A 21027-nucleotide genomic window follows, 5' to 3' on the forward strand; every position below is an offset into this window, starting at 1 on the left:
TTTGCTACGAAATGTCTTATGCTGAGCTGACCTCCACCTGCTCAGCAGCTGCTATGACGTGGAAAACGAGGAAGTATATTCACGAGTTCTTACCTAACGCTTATCTGACACAGTGGTTGAAGCCAAAATATCCACTGTCCCTTTGTGAGAACTCTAGTTCTGAGTCAGTAAGGAAGTAATTGAAAAATAGAACAAACCTTTAAGCATTTCTGCATGTTCACAATCTTCAAGACACACCACGCAGTATGGATTTAAGTTAGTGGAATGTAGAGGTTTCCTCAAAAAAGTACAGTGTATGTGAAATATTGGAACAAAAATAATTTCTGAAATGTCATCTAGTTTAATCTTCCAGCCTACGTTGTTTGCACTTATTATTCTCCAGGGTAAGCTATTTTTCTTTCTTTCTTTCTTTCTTTCTTTCTTTCTTTCTTTCTTTCTTTCTTTCTTTAAGAGTGGAATGTGTTTATACTAAATTCAGATTAGACGTGTGATTCTGTTCCAAATTAAATCAAGAGGAGTTCGGTGGTTGCAGGATTGGGGCAATACTGAAGCATGTTTTAGGATGAAGTAGAACTACTTGCTCAGAGTGTTTCAATCTGTTCATTTCCATATGTAGCCTTAGCTTATAGTCATGTTGTTCATTGCAAAAGAAATGACCTCAATATAAGAGGATTTCAGTGTATCTGTAAAATAACCAAAGACAAGCATAAAAAGAAATTCTTTTATTATAATAAAATATATTGTACATTTAATGTTGGGAAAAATACTGCACACAATTGTGTTCAGATGATAATAAGAAGCTGCAAAAACTTTAAGGGTGATAGGTGCGTTATTTCTGAGTTTATATTTTTTGTGTGTTTCCAGAAGGCAAAAACAAATAACTTTGACTAGTATCAGCTGCTGAAAATTGTCCACACTTGGCATTAGCATATACTGGCAGTAGCATCTTTTCATCAAAAAATCTTAAAGCACTTTAGAAACATTACTTAATTAAGCATCACAAGGCTGCTAAGAGAGAATAAAAGTTGTAAACCATTTGACAGATGGGGAAATTGTAGCATTAAGAAGCAAAGTGACTTGCCCAAGATCATACAATGAGTCAATGGCCGAGCTGGGAATAGGACCCAGGCATCCTGACTTCTAGTTTCCTGCTCTAGCCATGAGGATACATTTCTGTTTTCGAGTTTAGAAATCTGCATCGTTTATTTCAGTATGGTGCCCAGAAACATATTGTGTTGTTCTGTAACTAAACATGTTTTGCATGTATTATATTTCTAGTGCACAGTGATGTGACAGCTGTAAATGGGATGCTGGGTAGTTCTGTTACACGGCATCATGAATATCCTGACTTGGAACACCCTGTTCATGTCTCTTGGAACAAGGGAAAGACTTTGTTAAATAGCTGGACACGTCGTACCAGTAAGTTTGCTATCTTTTTTAATGGAACTGTAGCATTTTACAAAACAGTGAAAGAGAATGAGGGACAATATACAGTGAATGTGTGTAACAGAACTGGAAATCATGTCTACCAAAGAGTTTTTCAGTTACACAGACATGGTAGGCATAAAAGTACTATCCTAATGCCTTACTCTGTAGGGATGCATAGTGCAGACCCATCAAAGTTTGTTATGCCATATTATGTTTTTCAACTTGTTATCATATGCTCCTCACTTTAGAGTCTGCTAGTTTTGAATTTGTTTGGTCCCATGAGTGACCCAAGGTTCTTAGATGCACTCAATTATTATATTTATTAGTCATTCATAGCACCCACCCTTGGGCCAAGATTTCCAAAGCCAGAAGCCTAAAGTCAGTCTCCTACAAATTTGACTTAGGCTCTGAAATAAGCAACCTGATTTTCAGAAATGCTGAACACGCATCAGCTCCAATTGAAATCTGCTGGATGCTCAGCCCGCTGATTTAGAGCTAAATTAGTTTTTGAAGTGTAATTTTAGGCATCTGTTTTTTAAATCTTGGCCTTGCTGTCTCTATATCATGTTTTAGAATGTGCCAGCCTATACCATGAGAAATGTGAAAAAAAAAGATTTTTTATTTTAAATTGTGATTTGAAAAAACAGCAGTTAGAACGCAAGATGCATTTGCAAACTAAGATTTCTACAGATTTACATTGAAAATTCAAAGTCTGCACTCTGCTCGAATGGAGTGGAGAGCTGGGGGGCTGGTTGTGGCTCCCTGATTCTCAGCTGCCAGGCCCAGTGCAAGCTAGTTTCTCAGGGACCTCGTGCCAGTGGAAGATTGAACATTAGTGCACTCTACCCTGCCCTCCAGCCAGTCTGCCTCCACTGCACTCCTGATACACCCTCTCCCTCCTCTTTTGCCAGTAGTGGTGGGGCTGCAGGCACATGAAGCAGCTGTATATCCTCTGCCAGAGGGAAATTCTCCATTGGCCATCTCAGCTTTAAGGTTGAGTGGCACAAAGTGGCCTTAGCAGACTAGAGAAGCCGACCAAATGACATCACTTCTGTGTTTCAGTTACAGTGAGAATGACCCTCCTTTCTTACAGGAGGGAGAAATTAGAGAAGAAGTCGATAATTTTTATATAAAGTGGATGGATGGATGGCCAGAAGGACAGATACATGAGAGACCTTAGTCCCTTACTGCTATAGCTAGCTGTCCATTTTAAGCCATGTTTTGACTCACAGCCAATCTTACTATAGTCATTATGAAGCAATCTGTGTGAAATCTCATGTGGGTGATTTTATGTTAGGGTAGAATTTGATATAAAGTGGACATGGATGTTTAGATTATATGAGTGTGCAAAATGAATTGCTTGCACTTTTTGAAAAGTTTCCTAACTTGTTTTTATTTTTTGGCTCCTACTACTGCAGAAATGACTTGGTCTAGAAACTGCAATTTTTTTTGGTTCTACTGGCCTCAATGTTGCATCCACTAGTTATGGTGAATTTGGGTCAGAAAATGATTAAATGCTGAGCATATGTTAGGGACTTTGCATGCTGGCTTTTATTTACTTTACCAATACCTGAATGGAGCTGCTGTTTTTTCTAAGCATGAATTTGAGCAGGATGCCTGCGGCTGTATTGGAGTTGTTCTCATTCACACATTAGGGCGAAAGGCTTCTTAAAGCTCATATCTGTGCCAAGTTCAGCTTAGCGTGCCACAGATAGTTAGAACTGCTTGTTTCTGACAATAGGGTAGCCAGATTCCAGGAATCCATCCCCCAAACCATGATAAACCGTAGGACCCTGAATGTAAGCAAACGTTCTCATGCCCATGTATTCTTTCTTTATTATCAGGGGCCACCGAAGGGATGCGAACTGTCAGAGGAATTGTAGGTGACTGTGTTATGCTTGATCTGTACAATTACGTGAACAGGCATATTCATGTTACCTGGAAGAAAGGCAATAAGCAAGTGGCCAAGATGAAAGGTCAGCCTGTACACGGCTCTGGAACATACAGAGAGAGATTTCATGCATTCTCCAATGGCAGCTTGAGTGTTTGCCCCATGCAGCCGGGAGATGAGGGTCAGTACACGGCAGAAGTGTTTGGTCATGATGGGGCAAGTTTGGGCCATCAAAAAATTCGGCTAGAGTATAGCGGTAAGTATCAGCCCACTATGCAATGCCTGTAGATTATATCAATAACATGCAAATGTGAAAGTGTAGTTTTAGTATGTGTCAGTGTATTGTTCAGGTCTGTGACCCCTATCTGCAGCTGAAAAATTGGTCTGAAAAGGTCATTTAAAGAACTCAGTTTTTGTGGAGGATTAAAATACCCAGAAAAAAATGTTCCTATATTCCTGAACTGCATTCCTGGTCTTCAGCACCATGTGATCCCACAGTGGGTTATTAACCAGAAACATCAGAAAGTCGATCTCCTGGTAAAGATAGAAGACTTACTGCAGATAAAATAAGGAACACACATTTTTATAACCAAACTTGAACCAAAACTTTTTAGAGATTTTAACGCACTAGGGTACATTTAATTTTACATTTTTGCATAGTATACTCTTTTCTCTTCTGAGGTCCAGCCCAGACTGAAGTCAGAACTGCTCAGATTCCCATGGGATGGGATGGTCTAATGGTTTACTGACGAGGATTGCAATACAGAATTTCAGGGCCTTTCAACAGAGAGCTTTCTAATAAGATTTTCAGACCAGTGTTCAGACTACAAAGATTTGGGTAACTTTTGGCTAAGCTCAAATCCAATAAAATATCCAAATGCGTGGACACTTTTCAAAAACAAACCCAAACTCCAAACCTTCCTTGGGTTTCCAGTACAAGAGTAAATCAGAATATGTAGGAGAAGAATTCACTTTACACCACTATTTATTGACGTGACTGTTGGGTTTTGTATGTGCCCAACGTCTGCCAATAATTTAAAATGTTGAAATGTGGTCCAATTGTACATGTGTTTAAGAAAGTTCTGCCTGCTCTAGTTCTCCTTTTAGTCCTTGCTCTGCTGGGTTTTGATCTCGCAGACTAAACAGATGCAAGCCACCTTCAAGTTGTCTCCTTATTTGCATAGGAGAGCATCAAGTGCTGCATGAAGCTGTGCTGGTGGTTCAATTGGTGGCACTTCCAGCTGTATCAGAACTGAACCTAGACCTTGGCCAGGTGCTAGGGTACATTGTTTTGCAGGAAGTGCTGACTTTTGGATGAGAGAAAAAACTGAAGCCAAGACTACTCAGAAACATTAAGATTCCATACTACGTTTTGTAAGAGAAGGGGCATTAGTTATAGTAATCTGATCAAATTATGCAGTCTGCCTTCTCTAAATTCTCCCAACTATTTTAATTGGATTGTTGCCACTTTTTGACCTGAGAAGCTAGTCAAAGTTGGGGCCCTGTGGGTGTTGCGGTTGGGAGTAGAAATTGGTGATGGCCAGGCATTTCTTTGATGCAGTTTTGTTTATTGTGTTTCTGCATGCAGAAGAAATAAAATAGTCGGAAACATCTTGTTTTGCTCACAACACCAAGAGTGCTCTTTTCAGCCTGCACCCCTGACCCAAACACCTCTTCCCAGGTTTCTTCCAGGATCTGTTACACACTTTTAGCTGCTCCTTCAGGCTGCCTCTCTCACTCCATCTAGTCATGTCTGACCTTAGTTTTCTGTGAGATCTTTCTTCGCCTGTACACACACACACACACACACACACACACACACACACACACACACACACACACACACACACACACACACACTCCTACCCATGACAATACTCAGCCTAAAGTTCACATACATCTTTTGTCTTAAGTGGGACTTATGTTATGTTAATTGAAGAGTGAGTTCACACTGACCAATCTCAATGGAGTTTGAACTCAACCTGTAACTAGGTTTCACCCACTTTCTAACAATATAATATTGTTCTTCACTTGCTGTTCTAAATTGTTGTACAACGTGGCAGTGTGTGGCGTCTGAGTGTTTGCTCTCGATGTAGTGTGTAAACTACTTTATGATCATTTGGGATGGAAAAGGTATAATAAATATACAGGAAAGCATTATTTTTATTTTAAATCCATATGTATGAAACTAGGTTTAACAAACATACTCCCCAGCACTTGACTTCATTCCTCCATTTTGAAAAGATACAACAGAAAAGAGATCACCCTCAGAATGCTCCCTCCCTTAAATTTAGCAGAGATGGCTTTTCCCCTTCAGGAAATAGAACAGCACCTGTTCAAGAAGTAACAGGAATTGTCGGCGGCTCCATGGTTCTACCTCTAGCAGCAATGGATTGGAAAGACTTGGTCCAGATAATGTGGAAGAAAGACAGCTTGTTGGTTGCTGAGTTAAATTACTCTCAGTCGGAGTCCGATGGGAGATCCACCTATAGATCTCAGATCTTACCTAATGGCACGCTCAGACTGGACAGGATTCAGGAAAGTGATTGTGGACGGTATTCAGTAGAAGTGCGAGACAGAGATGGGAAGATTCTATACCAGAGAACGATTGATGTGAAAGTGGGTGAGTATTTCTCAATTTAAAATGTTAGCAAACATGGGACAATGTTAATATTCTGTCTACTTTAAAAGCTATTTTATCCCTCAGTTAAATACTGCAGTAACACTCATTCCAGGTTCAAAATGTGAGCACAGAGGAACCATGTCAGAGACATTCCATAACTAGTTAACCATTAATTGATTAACGCATTCATGAAATAGAAGCTAGAGCTGGGTGAAAAAGTTCAGCTGAAATATTTTTGGTGAAAAATGAAGATTGGGCAACACTGAAATATTTTGTAAATTTGTATTGATTTTACAGAATTGTTTTGCTCAAAAAATGTTAAAAAAATTGAAAGTTTTTTTTTCAACATTTTTGAAACAAAAAGTTTTGATTTTTTTGGTTGAAAACTACTTATTTTGAAATTTCCTTTAGTTTTAATTGTTAAACATTAAAAACATTTTTAAATGCTCAAAATTGTAATAAGATGTTTTGGTCAAACTAAATGTTCAATTTCACCTAAAATATTTTTTTCTGACACTTCAATGCACTGAACATTCTGAAAAATGTTGGTTCTGGGTTGACTCAAAACAAAGCTTTCATTTTGATTTTTTTTGTAATTGAAATACTTTTATACCAATATAAGACCTTTATGCCAATATAACTGTGCCCATATTAGCAGGGTCTGGACCTTCATACTAGTATCTTTAAAGTCGTACAAATTTTGTGTATGGAAAAGCCCTTAGAGAGGAGATAGTAGAGTTCTGACACTAAACTGGACCAGAGAGAAAGGAAACATTGCTTCAGGGCTCTCCCTTATTATTCTTTCTAAAAAGATTAGCCTTCTTACCTGCCAAGAAACACTAAACTCAGTTTGGGCTGAAATGAATTATTATGAAAAGGAATTCAGATTAGGGTTAGCTTTCTCCCCCATTTGTTTTAATGCCATCAGAACCTATAGTTGCAATTGGCTACAGCAGTGGTTCCCAACCTTTCCAGACTACTGTACTACTTTCAGGAGTCTGATTTGTCTTGCATACTCCCAAGTTTCATCTCACTTAAAAACTACCTGCTTACAAAATCAGACATAAAAAATATGAAAATGTCACAGCAACTATTATTGAAAAATTGCTCACTTTCTCATTTTGACCACATTATGTTCCTATTACGCCTCTGGCATTTAGGGCAGTGATGAAGCTCCTCCACTCCTGTCTGTTTCTGGCAAGTCTTTCATTGGTTCCCTAGCTGTGCCCCAAGTTTTGCAGGTCAGCTTTCTAAAAACAAATGTTTATCGTATAATTATAAAATAAACCAGTTGGAATATAAAAATTGTACTTACATTTCAGTGTACAGTAAATAGAGCAGTATAAACAAGTCATTGTTTGTATGAAATTTTAGTTTGTACTGACTTTGCTAGTGCTTTTCATGTAGCCTGTTGTACAACTAGGCAAATATCTCGATGAGTTGATGTACCCCCTGGAAGACCCCTGCGTACCTCGAGGGGTGTGCGTACTCTAGGCTGAGAACCACTGAGCTAAATCATTTTAGCTAACAGCTCCCTGATTTAAATGGAAGAGAGGGGGCTTAACTGTGCAGCTCACTTCCCTAGCGTCCCTTGTCAGGGCCGGCTCCAGGCACCAGCTCAGCAAGCAGGTGTTTGGGGCAGCCAACGGTGAGGGGCAGCATGTTCGGGCCTTCGGCCACAATTCGGCGATGGGTCCCTCACTCCCTCTCGGAGCGAAGAACCAGCCACTGAATTGCTGCCAAAGACTGAAGTGGTGGCAGTAGAGCTGCAGATTGCGATCACGGCTTTTTTTTTTCTGCTTGGGGGGGCAAAACCCCTGGAGCTGGCCCTGTCCCTTGTCCAGGGGCAGCAAGTTGTATGGGCCTGTGGTGCCCAGGCTCCAGCAAATTCAGGGCCCGGGGGCCCGGCTCCACCAATGTTTGGAACCAGATCTCTCCCCTGGCCCCGCCTGCTGCCCCTGCACCCTCCCCCAGAGTATCCCCCGACCCCACCAGGTGACCCCCCCACACTTCCCCAAGCTTCCCTGTCTGCCCTGGGCATAGGGTGGCTGCCCCCTGCAGCTCCGCACTGCACTTCCTCTCCAGGCACTGCTGCGGCCGGGTACAAAGGAGTGGTGCCGGGGGCAGGCTGAGGTGGCTACTGCACCTGCAGAGGGAGGAGGGGAGAAAGCGCATGGCAGGCATTTGGCCCACCCTAGCAGGCAACTCCTGAGCAGCAGCCTGGGGGGGTCTTGGGTGAGTGTTGGGCCAGGGGAGCCAGGAGGGACCTCCCACCCCGGAATTCGCTGCTACCAACAGGGAGAGGGCTGGGGGGAGTCCTCCTCTCTGGCCCCCTGCCCCAGCCCAGAGACTGCATCCAGCACCCAAACTCCATCCCAGAGCCCGCATCCCTCCCACACCCAAACTTCCTCCCAGAGCCTGCACCCCAAACTGCCTCCCAGAGCCTTAGGCAGGAAGGAGAGTGTGTGTGGGGGGGCTGTGTGGGGGGGGCACGGGACTTGGACCCATTCTGGGCACCACCAAAAATTATACAAACCTGCCACTCCTGCCCCTGTCTTCCTGTAATCTGCATCTTATGCTGTTATTTTGCTGTGTGGATAAGACCCCCTAACCATGCCAGTATACATCAATTGACCTTTCTCCTCCTTGTTCTCTGTGCAGTACGGCATCCCACAGTGCACTGCCTCAGGTGCTGTTGCTGCCATTCTTTGTGCATGTCCTTCAATCACTCTGTCTCATACTGAGGCACTATGGGATGGCTGCCCAGATTTTCCCAGAATGTGCAATAGGGTGACCAGATAGCAAGTGTGAAAAATTGGGACAGGGGTGGGGGGTAAAGGGAGCCTATGTAAGAAAAAGTCCCAAATATTGGGACTGTCCCTATAAAATTGGGACATCTGGTCACTTTGATGTGCAAAGACAATCAGCATGATAGGTATGGACTCATAAATTCAGTTGGTGTATGGTTGTGTTGTGAAAATAGCTGCTATGTGGATGTAGTTCACCAACTGAACAGAAAAATGATTGTATTTGTCACTTGATCAAGGGGCTTACTCAGATCCAGAATAGTTTGCTTTTTTGTTGGCACTGTCAGTTTTCATTTTCAGACAGTAATAACCACAGCAACTAAACAGTTTGATTTCAGGTACTGTACCTAGAGTTGATACTCAGGCATTCTCAGACTGCACCAACCTTTTACAAAACGCATGATTGCCAGCCTCTAAGTCAGCTGAGTTATATGATAATGACAAAAATCTTTAATGCAGGTGAAAGATTAGCTAGAAGAACTTCTGTCTTTGGACTGAATTCATTCCTATCATGGCTCCACTAGAGTTATACCAAAGTGGAATATGACCCAGTTGCTTTAAAAAACGGGTCGGCAAACTATGGCCTGCTGGCCAGATCTGGCCCACGAGCCATTTTAAACTGGCCTGCGAGCCACACCACGTGGTTCGGCCCTGCTCCGGCACTCCGGCCAGGGCGCTGGGTTGGGGGCGCACAATGCGGGCCTGCCCTGCTCCAGTCAGGGTTCTGGGTTGGGGCCACACCACACTACTCCTAGAAGCCATGGCATGGCCCCGCTCCAGCTCTTACATGCTCCAATAGGAGCTGCAGGGGAGTGCCTGCAGATGAGGCAGTGTGCGAAGCCACCTGGCCGCACCTCTGCATAGGAGCTGGAGATGGGACATGCCACTGCTTCCAGGAGCCACTTGAGGTAAGCGCCGCTCGGAGCCTGCATCCCCTCAGCCCATTGCCCCAGCCCGGATTCCCCTCCCGCTCTCCAAACCCCTCAGTCCTTGCTCGGAGCACCCTCCTGCACCCCAAACCTCTCATCCCCAGCCCCACCCCAGAGCCCGCATTCCCTCCCACACCCCAAACCCAATTCCATGAGCATTCATGGCCCGTCATACAATTTCTATTCTCTGATGTGGCTCTCGGGCCAAAAAGTTTGCCCAGTCCTGCTTTAAAGTAATGTTATAGTCAAATCCTCTTCTTGCCCAGTGATTCAGCTCCCTGTGTCCTTTTATGTCACATGTTGACTTCATACAAACCAAAACAAGATTGTTTCTCCTCGTAGCTCCTCAAGGGTAAGCCAAGCTACAGTACAGCAAGCTGGTGCCTATACTGACTCACAAATCTTCAACAGAATCACAAGCTTGCATCTGACCACAAAACCTTTATTTCTGGTCATGTTGTATGAGGCAGAAGGAGCACTGCTGGATTGTCAGAAACTGTGCTGGGTTTGCAATGCCAGCTGTTAGGAAAACTCATCTTTGACTTGTAAACTGGGCCACTTTAATTTGCGGACCCTGAGAAAAAAAATAGGGAATCCCACAGTTTCGTTTCATAAGGTCACTTTTCTGACTCGGCTGCACTTGAAGGGAAGTCAGAAAAACAGAAAAGATAAATAAAGCCTTGTTGTACCATTGGTTAGTGTATGATCTTTCTATACCGTCTGTATATGAGAGGAAATAACAAAAAGAACCATGTGTAACGCTAACAGAATGGGGCAGAAGGAATTTTAAGTCAATTTTTTTTTTTTACCATTGTATTTTCATTTTAGAACCAGCAACGGTGGCCTCATCAGTTATCTCGCATTTACTGTTATTCACCATAGTGGGAGTGCATGTTGCTGTATTCATTGTTGTGTTGGGTTCATTTATATGGCATTTTCGAAAGTGCAGACGCAGAACGGGTAAGGATTCCCTCTTCAACTCTAACAGAATGGGGTAAACCATTGTCACTAAAAATCAGTACATAGGGACAGTCCACCTTACATTGTGGTTCCTAAGTTATTTTTTGGCTAGCTCTGTTTATCTGACTAAGGACCAGATTTTTAAAGGTGTTCAGTTGCTTAACTTCCATTGATTTCTGTGGGAGTTAGGTGCCTAAATATCTGAAAATCTGGCCCTAACACCTTAACTGTACCAGAAAGGTGCTGCCGTCTAACAGGCTGTGGAATTTGGATTGCTTCAAAATGCAATCTCAGTCGTGAGACTAGGATTTGGAAGAATGGAATATAATGACCTGAGATAGAATTTGGCCACAATATCATGAGAACACTCTGACTTTTGTTAAACAGGCCTGGGATTTATAAAGGTCTGAAGTGTCCAGGACTTCAGTTTTATGTCTCATTCAAGAGTTGTGTCTCAAGCAGAGGAGTATCCCTGGCTCTGGCCTGAAGTGGTTCAGTAGTGACTCCAGTTGCCAGAACATTGCCATGTTTGAACACGGTTATGAAAAGCTGAGTTTGCTGATCTGATGCTGACCAGTGAGTATAGACTAAGACAAATTACATTCAGTGGTGAGTGGAAGGAGAACCAGTCCTTAATCCTTGCCAGTTGACACAGGACTGAACACGATTTGTCCCAGTCTACACAGGCCTCTAAGTCATCGTCAGCACTGTGTCAGCTAACTCTGTCCCTCAGAACCTTATTCAGCCATTGTAACACTTTGTAATTGGGTCGTAGCCCTACTGAATCTCCAATCCTCTCTGCTGCATCTGAGTTTAAACTGGAGATCTCCTGTCCAAGTACCAACAGACCATCTTTTAGCTCGAGAGTTTTGATAAGCCCAAAGCCCTATATGGCATAGTCATGGGCATGACTCTAGGGGATGGGAGTGAGGAGCAAATGCCTAGTAGTCTAGTTGAGGGGAGATAACTTTGTCTTTGTTTCCACACTCTCCTGCCATAGATGGGAGGAGGGGTTCAGTATGTCCCAGAAAGACCTCCCTTTGGCAAGTCTCCCCATCCTCCAGAAGCCATTAGTCAGCTATTGACTGGAAGTGCTTTGCAGCACAGAGACAGAGGTGGTCCTGCACACAGGCAGCATGAGGAGCAACAAGTAGGCCATGACACATCTTTCCTGCCAGCTGTGTGAGGCAGGGAAGAGAGAGGAGACCAATCAGCCCTTTACTCCCATACCCCACAGGCAAATGGAGAGAGAGCGGGTGCAGCTCACTCCAGCATAGCATATAGGAAGAGGAGAGAGGAGGAATAAAAGTAGGAATAGAAGTGGAGAGCAGTATTATTACCATCTGTAATGTCAACACACACACATTTTCAAAATAATGCACCTCTGGGCGGGGCAATGAAGAACAGATGTGGTCCTCCTGCTCCATGAGGGAGGTGAGAAATTCAATGGGATGAATGGACAGGTCTTGGGAGGAGAGGGGAGGAGAATGTGAGAGTAAGGGGAAATGAAAGAGCAGAATAAAAGCAGAGTGATCATCCTGAAGGGACAAGTAAACAGGCAGCAACATATGAAATTGGAAAGAGAGGCAAAATGGGGGAAGCAAAATGTCCTGAATGGCAGAGTGGTAAGAAATAATAGGCATAAACTGTGCAGTTCAAGAGGCATTAAAATTAGCCATGTAATACATTCATTGTTTAAAATTCATCTTCTGGGCTTCACTTTTCCAGGACTCTTAGATACCAGGAGGGTTGATGGGAAGCAGGCCCCAGTAGATTATGCTAGTTTTGTCTTTCATTGAGAGTCTTTCCCAAATGTCTAGTGCTTTTCTTATTTTATTTGGGTTAAGGTCGCATGACAAACCTAAGCTTCCAGCACGTGACTTTGGGCCAAAGTGGCTATAACGAGGACCATGTAGAATGTGGAGAGGGAGACACGAGCAGCCCTGACCAAGGTGAGTATGCCGGTGGCTGGAGAATGGTTCTGGGACCAGAAGGGTAAAGACTCTGCTGACAATGTGATGTATTTGATACTGCTGGCTGTGTTTGAAGCAGAGCCCAGAGAGGAGAGGAATTCTTAACCATGAAATCAACTAGTATCATAGCAGTTACTTAACACAAGCCCTTAGGGATGGTAGCAGGGTATCCACACAAACACCGATACCAGCACTGAGCCCTAGTACCATGGAGGTTGGCTGGCTCCATGTGCCTCCCCTTGTACACAGTTCCCCTCAGTGGTCCCAGTGTTAGGGCTGTTATAACAGGCCCTTTCTGCCCTTCACATCAAGCTCCCCATGGGGTAGGATTGCTAATAGATTAGTACTGTGACACTCAATGCCCTCCAAGCCCTCTTTTTTCAATATCTTTCCCAGGGTGGATTGACTCCTATGCCTGATAAGTTTGCAGTGGATGAGTTTCTTCCGGGCTGTCAAGAGAATTGCTGGCAGTGGTACCGCAGCCATATGCACGTTACATACAGTATGTACCATTGGCAGTGGCCACGAGGAGCAGCGCTGGCTGCCCCACTGCCAACGCAGGTTTGGCGTGAGTGACATTGTGACTTGGTGCACAGGGGTCACAGCGCCAAACCGGAGCCGCCCCGCAAGCGCCATGTACCTCATCACAACACTACTTGCTCAGTTTTGGCCCCACAGCTTCCCGTCACGATGGAAGGTGGGTGAGGCCAAACCTGAGTAGGTGGTGGTGTATGCAGCACCGCTCCTTCTCACTGCTCCTGTGGGTCTGGCTTCTGTACTAGGAATCCCACCGTGGGCTTGCCCAGGCTCACTCCACTTCCAGAGCCTATGTCCCTCCCAGGCTGGAAAGGTAGGGCTGAGCATGGCACAGATTCAGCGGGCAAGGTGCTGGGGCCAGCGGCTTCAGTGGGGATGGCTCCACAGGTACTGATGGTGTATACCAAGGGAAAAGTTTCTCTTCTCTTTAGCTCTATTCGGTCACCCTTCTCTTCTTCCTTTATCTCCCCCGCCCCCCATTAAAAAGACCTATCTTGAAAAGGCCCATTGCACAGATAAGGACCATTCCTCCTTCTGCTTCAGAGCCAAGTCAGCTCCTGACCTATTATTAGCGTGTTCCTCACAAACAGCACCTCCATCGGCATTGCAGGAGCACGGACAGCTTGCCCAACACTATCAGTAGGAATCAGGGGGACCACAGAGATTTTCCAAAAACAGTTAAAAATGTTATTTCTAATATGTGTCCCTTAGGAACTATAGGGCCTTCGCTATGGGTGCAACTCAGTTCCAACAGGTGCAAACTGAACAGTGCAAAACCAAGAGAAACAACACATTCACTCAGGTTACTCAAGTGAAGTAACTGCATTTCACCAGCCCCTCTGCCCACACACTCTGTAACAGCAGGGATTGCAGAGCGCAGTGAATAGAGCTCTGTGGAACTCAGCTGTTCCACTTCATAGGAAGTGGCAGAACTGTTGGTTTCAGTTCACATGAATTCACATGCCCATGAATTATGAGATCTACTGAACCCAAATCTGAAAGCAAAACTCAGCCAGAACTCCAGAAACCTCCTGAATTGTGCTTGGCTTCAGGTTGTAACAATGGGACTCTACTGAGTTTTGTTTGGTTTCCACTCCAAACAATAACTCTCCTTGGTGCCTGGAACTCAGTCCAAATTCACTGAAATGCCTGGGAATCCCTTCAAGCCAGGCCTGAGTTTTGAGTTTGGAACAAAACCTTGCCACCAGCTCTAATGGTGGCATCAGGGGAAGTAACCTGCTGAATGGAACTCTTCAGTAGGAACTATCAGGGATATGCATGGGTCTGAGGTTCTGATACTAGGCTCTGATGTACTGTATGGATTTATTCATATTCAGAAATCATATATTTTAAACATAGATTGAGATCCTGAAAAATCTCAGAAAAATGGATAAGGGACCCCATGTGGGACTTCGGTGAAGTCTAGTCTGACCCTAGTCTGTAAGAAATATCAATTTCCATTGACTGTATCAAGGGTGAGCCATGTTTTTAGGCCACAAGTGTGTGCAGTAATGTAGAACGTGAACCATGGCTTGGAAAAAAATGGAAGGAAATCAGATGGGACTCTTACACCTACTCATGTGAAACCCAAGAGAATTAGATGCAGCTGCTATTGAATTGAGCTGCCACTAGCATCAGTCTCTGGCCTCGTATGAGTCACTGCCTGTCAAGCCAGTGCCTTGGCATTGCTGGATTCATCCACCAGCCCCAGGAAATGAACTTCTAAAAATACAAGCTTTCCAATGGAGAATAATTTATACAACAATTTCTAATCACTGTAGTGTGAAAATGCTGCATTTGTGTATGATAAAGAGCCTTTCCTGGCCAAATCCCCTGCCTCTCCTCCTCATGAAGCTGTGGCTCAAACCTCAGTTTTATTTTTTTGCCTCTGAAAACATCTTTACCCAGCTTGCAGTTGCCACTGAGGCAGGCAGGCATCTCAGAGCACCAAGGTATTGTCCAGAGGGGAGACCAAACTCAGATCATCAAGGCAATATTCAGACAGGAAGGCATTTTGTGAGCCACTAGCCCGGCACCCAGGCCGTAGGGCACTCTCTGAGCTGCTAGCCCAATGCTCAGGTCTTAGGACACTGTGAGTCACCAGCCCGGGGATGTCAAACTCACTCTGAAGAGGTCAGATTCCATTTTTAATTATACTTAGTGGGGTGGGACATAAATATAGGACTACACGCTCTTCTCAGTCCAGAGCTGATTTCCCACTGATGTCAATGGGAAATTTGCCCCAAGAACAAGAGGGAGAATGGCCTTTATGTGGTAACTAAAGTTAATATTTTTATTTTATTATTTATCCAGTGCCTTAGTGTTTCATTTGGCATCAATCAGCAAAAAGGGAGCATATGATTGTCCTTTCTTTCTCTACCTTCCACATCCTCCTTTCTCTGTTTCTCTCCCTCCCCTCGTCTTTGTGTGCCTCCTATGTTCTTCCCTCTGCATTTCCTTCCCTGCAGTCACTTCCGTCCCAGGCAGTTCCTACCTTTGCAGGGGCTTTGCTCCCATCACCTTTCACTATGCTGTAGCAGCCTCCACACACATGGTGAGTTCCGACATGGCTAGCTGCTGCACTGTAGATTCACACCCTGGCTTGCCACGCAGTAACTCGCTGTGTAGACAAGCCTTTGGTTCATGTTTGGGAGGTGGGTTTTTTTTGCAGTCATGAAAGCTAGAACATTACCTTTTTTTCTAAATTAAAGATTCTGCCCAATCTTAATATATCATGTGGGCATCCTAAATACATGAGAAGGGTGGAATCAGGCCCACTCGCCATATGTTTGACAACCCTACCCAGGGTAATGCTTGCATTCTGTGTCTGTGTACTTAGATATATTTTGCTCTCTTGGTTAGAAGAGAATGGAAATCCAGCTTCACAGGAACCAGAGGCTGCAAACTCCGCTGAGCAAGAGAATGAAGCTTGCATTAAGAATGCTAAAGGGACTGAAGTGGCAACAGCTGCAAGCTTTTACACCGAGCAACCTCTGACTTTGAATATCTCCACTTTCCAAGGTAAGCAGAGACAGAAACAAACCCAGCCCCTAAACCACATTTCAAACAGGAAAGCTGATTATTTAACCTAACTGAAGCATTTCCTGTGACACTAAAGTCCAGGGCTCTCTTAGATGCGATTGCAGTGTAACTGTACTGAGCTCTATTTCGAGTCTTGTGGGAGGCTGAAGCTGCAGATCGAGCGGTGCCGTAGGACTCAGTGCATAGTCTGTGCTCCAGGTGACTATATTTGGCTAACACACACATATGCTATGTACAGTTGCTCCAAAATTAATGACACCACAAGCCAAGGGTCTTCGCAGCCAATCAGAGCAACAGCCAGGTTTGGTCCCTCTGAAATGCTTTGCGGACATCACTAACTGGTGCTGAAGCAGGAAGCAGTAAAACCGTGACCAGCACCCTGCTCCCACTAAATAACTGTATAGGAAAGAAGCAGCTTGTAAAGGAAAGCTCTGTGTTTGTTCAATAATAGCTATAATTATTAATACATATTTCCAGAATGCCCTTCACAGTGGTATCTGGGTGCATTTAAATAGCTTAAATAGAAGCACTGATATTCCTAAACAGGAGTAAAGCCCACTAGACTCCCCTGCTGCCTGCAGCTTTGGGAAAGAGGGTGGACAGGCATTTGGCCACTCTGCCCAGGATTACATAGCACAGTGAGTTGGAACCCTGGGAAGGATGCATCTTGTAACTCTTTCTGAATGTGGCTGGCTAGGTTTGTACTTAAGTATATCGCTCAGCTTGCAATCCTCTAGCCTAGCCTTCCACTGGAAGAGCTTAAGGCATTTTGCAAACTTTAATAAATTAAGCTCTGTGAAGCACAGCAGGTGATTATTATCTCTGATTTACAGATAGGGAAATTGAGTGACCTGCTTGAGGTCGCTTTGTTCTGTAGTGGAGCCAAGAATAAAATTGCTGGCCAACACCTCTAGCCCACACTCCCTCTTGTAATAGTTAGGAAGACAGAGACTAGAACAGTGAAGTTATAAATAGACACAGTGTCATACGTCCTTACTTCCTGTTATTTCTTTTCACCATGTTTGCTCTTCTTCATCTATTTTCTCCTTCTCTGCACTACCTTTTTAACCAAAAGTAGCCATCGGGGCCCACAAAGCCCATGGCCACCAGTCCCACCCTGATTTCGGGACCTTATCAATGCCAATGCGAAGACCAGGTTTAATATAAAGCAGAAAGCAAGTCTCTAGACCTTCTTCTTGTGGGGAGACCCTGGAAAATGTAACTAATGCAATCTGCTTGCGTGAGTTTGGCAGCTTGTCCCTTGCTTAAGAGCTTCAGCCAGTTACCTCCAGGAGTCAGGAGGAATATTTTTCCCAGTGCACAATTGGTCAGATGTATTTTGGGTGGTTTATTTTGCCCTCCTCTGAAGCATCAGTGATTGACCACAATTGGAGACAGGACACTGGATGGGGCAGATCAGGGCTCTGAGATGAATCAGAGATTCCTCTGTCTTAGATGTCAGGCTGGTGTGCCTTGTTCATCTGCTCAGGGTCAAACAGATTGCCAGATTTGGGGTTGGTAAGGAATTTTCACTCAGGTCAGATTGGCAGAGATCTTGTTGTTTTTTCCTCTCCTCTGCAGCATGGGGGCATGGATCCCCTGCTGGACCATCTGGGCATCTCTCACTTAATCAATTCCCTGCCATTGCAAAGGCTTCAGGCACTGGTGGCATCTTGATCCTTCCAGTTCTTTGTCTGTGGCACATAACATTTTAGTCTCCTGAAGACTGAAATGCTTTAGTTTACCTAAAGCAGTTGGATGAAGCTTAAGGACCTGTGATATATAGGAGGTCAGACTAGATGACCTAATTGTCCCTTCTGGCTTTAATGTCTATGAAAACTATACTTTTTCCTGAAACTCTCATGTTATTCAGTATCCTCACATACAGCTATCCAAGGCTGGGTTATGTGGTGAGTGAATCCCACAGCAATTTGAAGCTGTGGGGGATGCTGCTGACAGCTCCAGGGATGCTGTGAGCTCCCTCTGGGCTGTCAGTCAGCTGCTTGTAGCTGAGCCATTTCGTTTGTGGACAGTCTTGGCCACAAAAGATGCTGTCTTATAGTGTGAAAGACAGTGTGGGATAGTGGAGTAAACATGGGTCAGGGAGCAAGGGACTCCTGCATTTTAACCCTGACTCTGCTCCCTCTGTCACCTTGGGCAAGTCTCTCAAACTTTCTTCCTCAATTTTCCCATCTGTAAAACTGGGCTAGCAACACTAACTTCCCTCACAGTGAGATGGTAGCTAACATCTGTAGTGTGCTATGTAAGTGGCAAGTATTAAGAGTGAAGAGAGCTTTGGGAGAACCTTGGGGCATTAGGGAAAGAGACAACCTAACAGGGGAAGGAGTGGAGGGGTGGATAACAGGATGACTATGAAAGAAAAAGGAGAGGAAAGAAGATGCTGCTTTCTTAAGAAAGGAAAGAGAGGTGAGTAATGAAGAAGAGAGAAAAACATTACCAAGGAAGAAGAGAATTGCACAGAGAAGAAAAGTATGAGGTAGAGAATGACACGAGTGGGATGAAAGAATAGAAGAGAATGGGCAAGAAATCTCATGTATGACTTCTAGCTTAGTGACATTTATGCTTCTCTGGTATAAAGCACATCCATGGAAACATGTCACTTCTCTGTACATTTGGGGCAGTGGTATTTTAAACCCTTGTTGGTATTCTAATATTTCTGGCTTCTCTGGCTTCTATATTTAAATAAAAGGAGCAGGAGACAGAGAAAATAACCTAAAATGCACAAAGAAAGCACAGACCCCTGCAATTCACTGGGCCAAATTCTGCAGTGATGTAAAAATATGGTTTAAATGGACCAGGAAAAAAGGGCAAATAAGTGTAAGGTGTAAAGCATTGTGTGACCTACTCCTCCAGTGTAAATTTCATTAACATATACTTCAGTGATGGTGCCAATGAGAATCCGGGCCTCGATTTTTAAAACAGCTCAGCTCACATTTAGGCACCTAAATAGGGTCTAGATTTTGAAAGAGTTCAGCACCCAGTGTGCTGTGACCTTCTGAAAGTCTGTCCCTAATAGGGGGAGTAGGATGGTGTATAGAAAGAACAGCAATTAACAGGGGTGTATAATATATCAAGAGAGAACTGCTTTTTATTACACTCTCCTGTTAGAGATTTTTCTTGATACCCTCCCCCATCTTTTCTTCAATGTGTAAATTCCAGTGTACTCATTTTGCACACCCAGAGTGCCAAATTGGAATAAATGACATTCCTTTGCCACTTACACCCATGTCCACGCTTTAGGTTACCCCAAACTTCGGCCCATCTTATATAATCCATGCTTAAATGGTAGGAGAATAATGTATAATATGAGGTATATTATTAATTTACTTTCTTCCTTCAAGGGCAGGAAGGACCTAAATCACAGCCCAGGCCTGTGCACGCTGGAAACGATGTTGCCTCAGTTACTAAAGACTGTGTTCCTCTGAAAGGTGGGAACTATATTCCTGAGGATGACAGGGACTGTGTTTCTCCAGACTTTGACAACTGCATTCCACCAGACTTTGACAACTGCATTCCACCAGACTTTGACAACTGCATTCCGCCAGACTTTGACAACTGCATCCTGCCAGACTTTGACAACTATGTTCCCCCAGACTTTGACAACTGCATCCCACCAGATTTTGACAACTGTGTTCCCCCAGACTTTGACAACTGTGTTCCCCCAGACTTCGATGACTGTGATCCTCCAGAATATGATGACTGTGGTCCCGCAGCCTTCAATGTCTCTGGTCCTATAGATGGCAGGTACTATACTCCTGGGATCAATAGGGACAATATTCCTCCAGATTTTAGGGATTAAGTCCCTCTCGACATTGAAGACTAAGCTGAAGATGGAGCTGAATGAAGGGAGCAAGCCAGGGTTCTACTGCCATCAGATTGAAACAAAATTTCCGGAGGACATATCTGAAGATCTTCACATTAGATTTTACCAGGCCATATGTAGCATGTGCCTGTTGATGGTATAACTGTAAAATCTGACTGTTGGATCCACATGTTGTTTCTCATCTGGTGATGGGCCAACCTCCAAGTAGTGGATAATCCAAACTCTGTAATGCTTATCCATTCCTTATCCAAGTTATCCAAACCTCTTGAGTCTGAAGAATTGTACTGGTAAGCTCAAGAGAACCCATCATCGATAGCACTGTAGTTTGCAGTCATGGATGTAAACACATAGAAAGGAGCTTTGCTCGTTATATTTCAGCACTTCCACTTCTGAGCCCAGTTGCATACCAAACACAGAAAATAACCAAACACATATTTTGGAACCTCAAAAAAAGGTTTGGTTTCGCTTTTGTTTCTAATAACAAGGGATGGTTTAGAGAAGAGAAGGATTTCCTAGTTTTATGGACGTATGTGCTCATCCCCAATCTCGATTCTAGTCTTCTTCTCTGCTTAATCTACAGGTGAATGTGGGAAAAGGGGAATATCAAAGTCAAGATGCCCCATCTCAGTGGATCTGATTGCTCCTAGCATGGCATTTTGGGTCAAATAGGCTGTAGTTTAATTTAGTGAAGTTAGACAGAGGTTTATCTCATGTGTTGGTTTGTTTATGAACAACATATCTGGTAATTTATTCTACTAAAGTCACATTAAAAAAGGAAGCTACATTGAACTTGAGCCTGGCTGGAGGCTGAACACAGGGTTATTTTGACAAAAAGCCATTGAATCACTAGTGAGTTGTCTGAACTTTAAGCATATTGCTATAATTTACATCCTTAATAATTAGATACCGTATTTCTTGAGCTTCTTTGAGTGTAATAACACCTCTGTTAAAAGTGTGCAATTTTTATTATAATAAAGCTTTTCACTTCTATTT

General features: G+C 43.8%; 1 protein-coding gene across 1 annotated transcript; it reads left to right on the forward strand.

The window, feature by feature from the left end:
• The first annotated feature begins 289 nt into the window (after positions 1-289).
• LOC127053690 (uncharacterized) lies at positions 290-20927 on the forward strand. The gene is made up of 8 exons (XM_050958826.1): positions 290-383; positions 1279-1419; positions 3273-3575; positions 5637-5942; positions 10507-10638; positions 12486-12590; positions 16011-16169; positions 19553-20927. Exons 1-8 carry the CDS (start codon positions 329-331, stop codon positions 20008-20010), a joined length of 1659 nt encoding a protein of 552 aa, XP_050814783.1. The 5' UTR covers positions 290-328; the 3' UTR covers positions 20011-20927.
• The last annotated feature ends 100 nt before the right edge of the window (positions 20928-21027 follow it).

This window comes from Gopherus flavomarginatus, chromosome 1 (genome assembly GCF_025201925.1).
Source record: "Gopherus flavomarginatus isolate rGopFla2 chromosome 1, rGopFla2.mat.asm, whole genome shotgun sequence".
Taxonomy (NCBI): Eukaryota; Metazoa; Chordata; order Testudines; family Testudinidae; genus Gopherus; species Gopherus flavomarginatus.

Coding starts and splice junctions, on each gene's coding strand:
- LOC127053690 (XM_050958826.1), top strand. CDS start 329: ATGTCATCTAGTTTAATCTTCCAGCCTACGTTGTTTGCACTTATTATT. Junction 10,639..12,485: donor AAAGTGCAGACGCAGAACGG/GTAAGGATTCCC, acceptor ATTTGGGTTAAG/GTCGCATGACAAACCTAAGC. Junction 16,170..19,552: donor GAATATCTCCACTTTCCAAG/GTAAGCAGAGAC, acceptor TCTTCCTTCAAG/GGCAGGAAGGACCTAAATCA.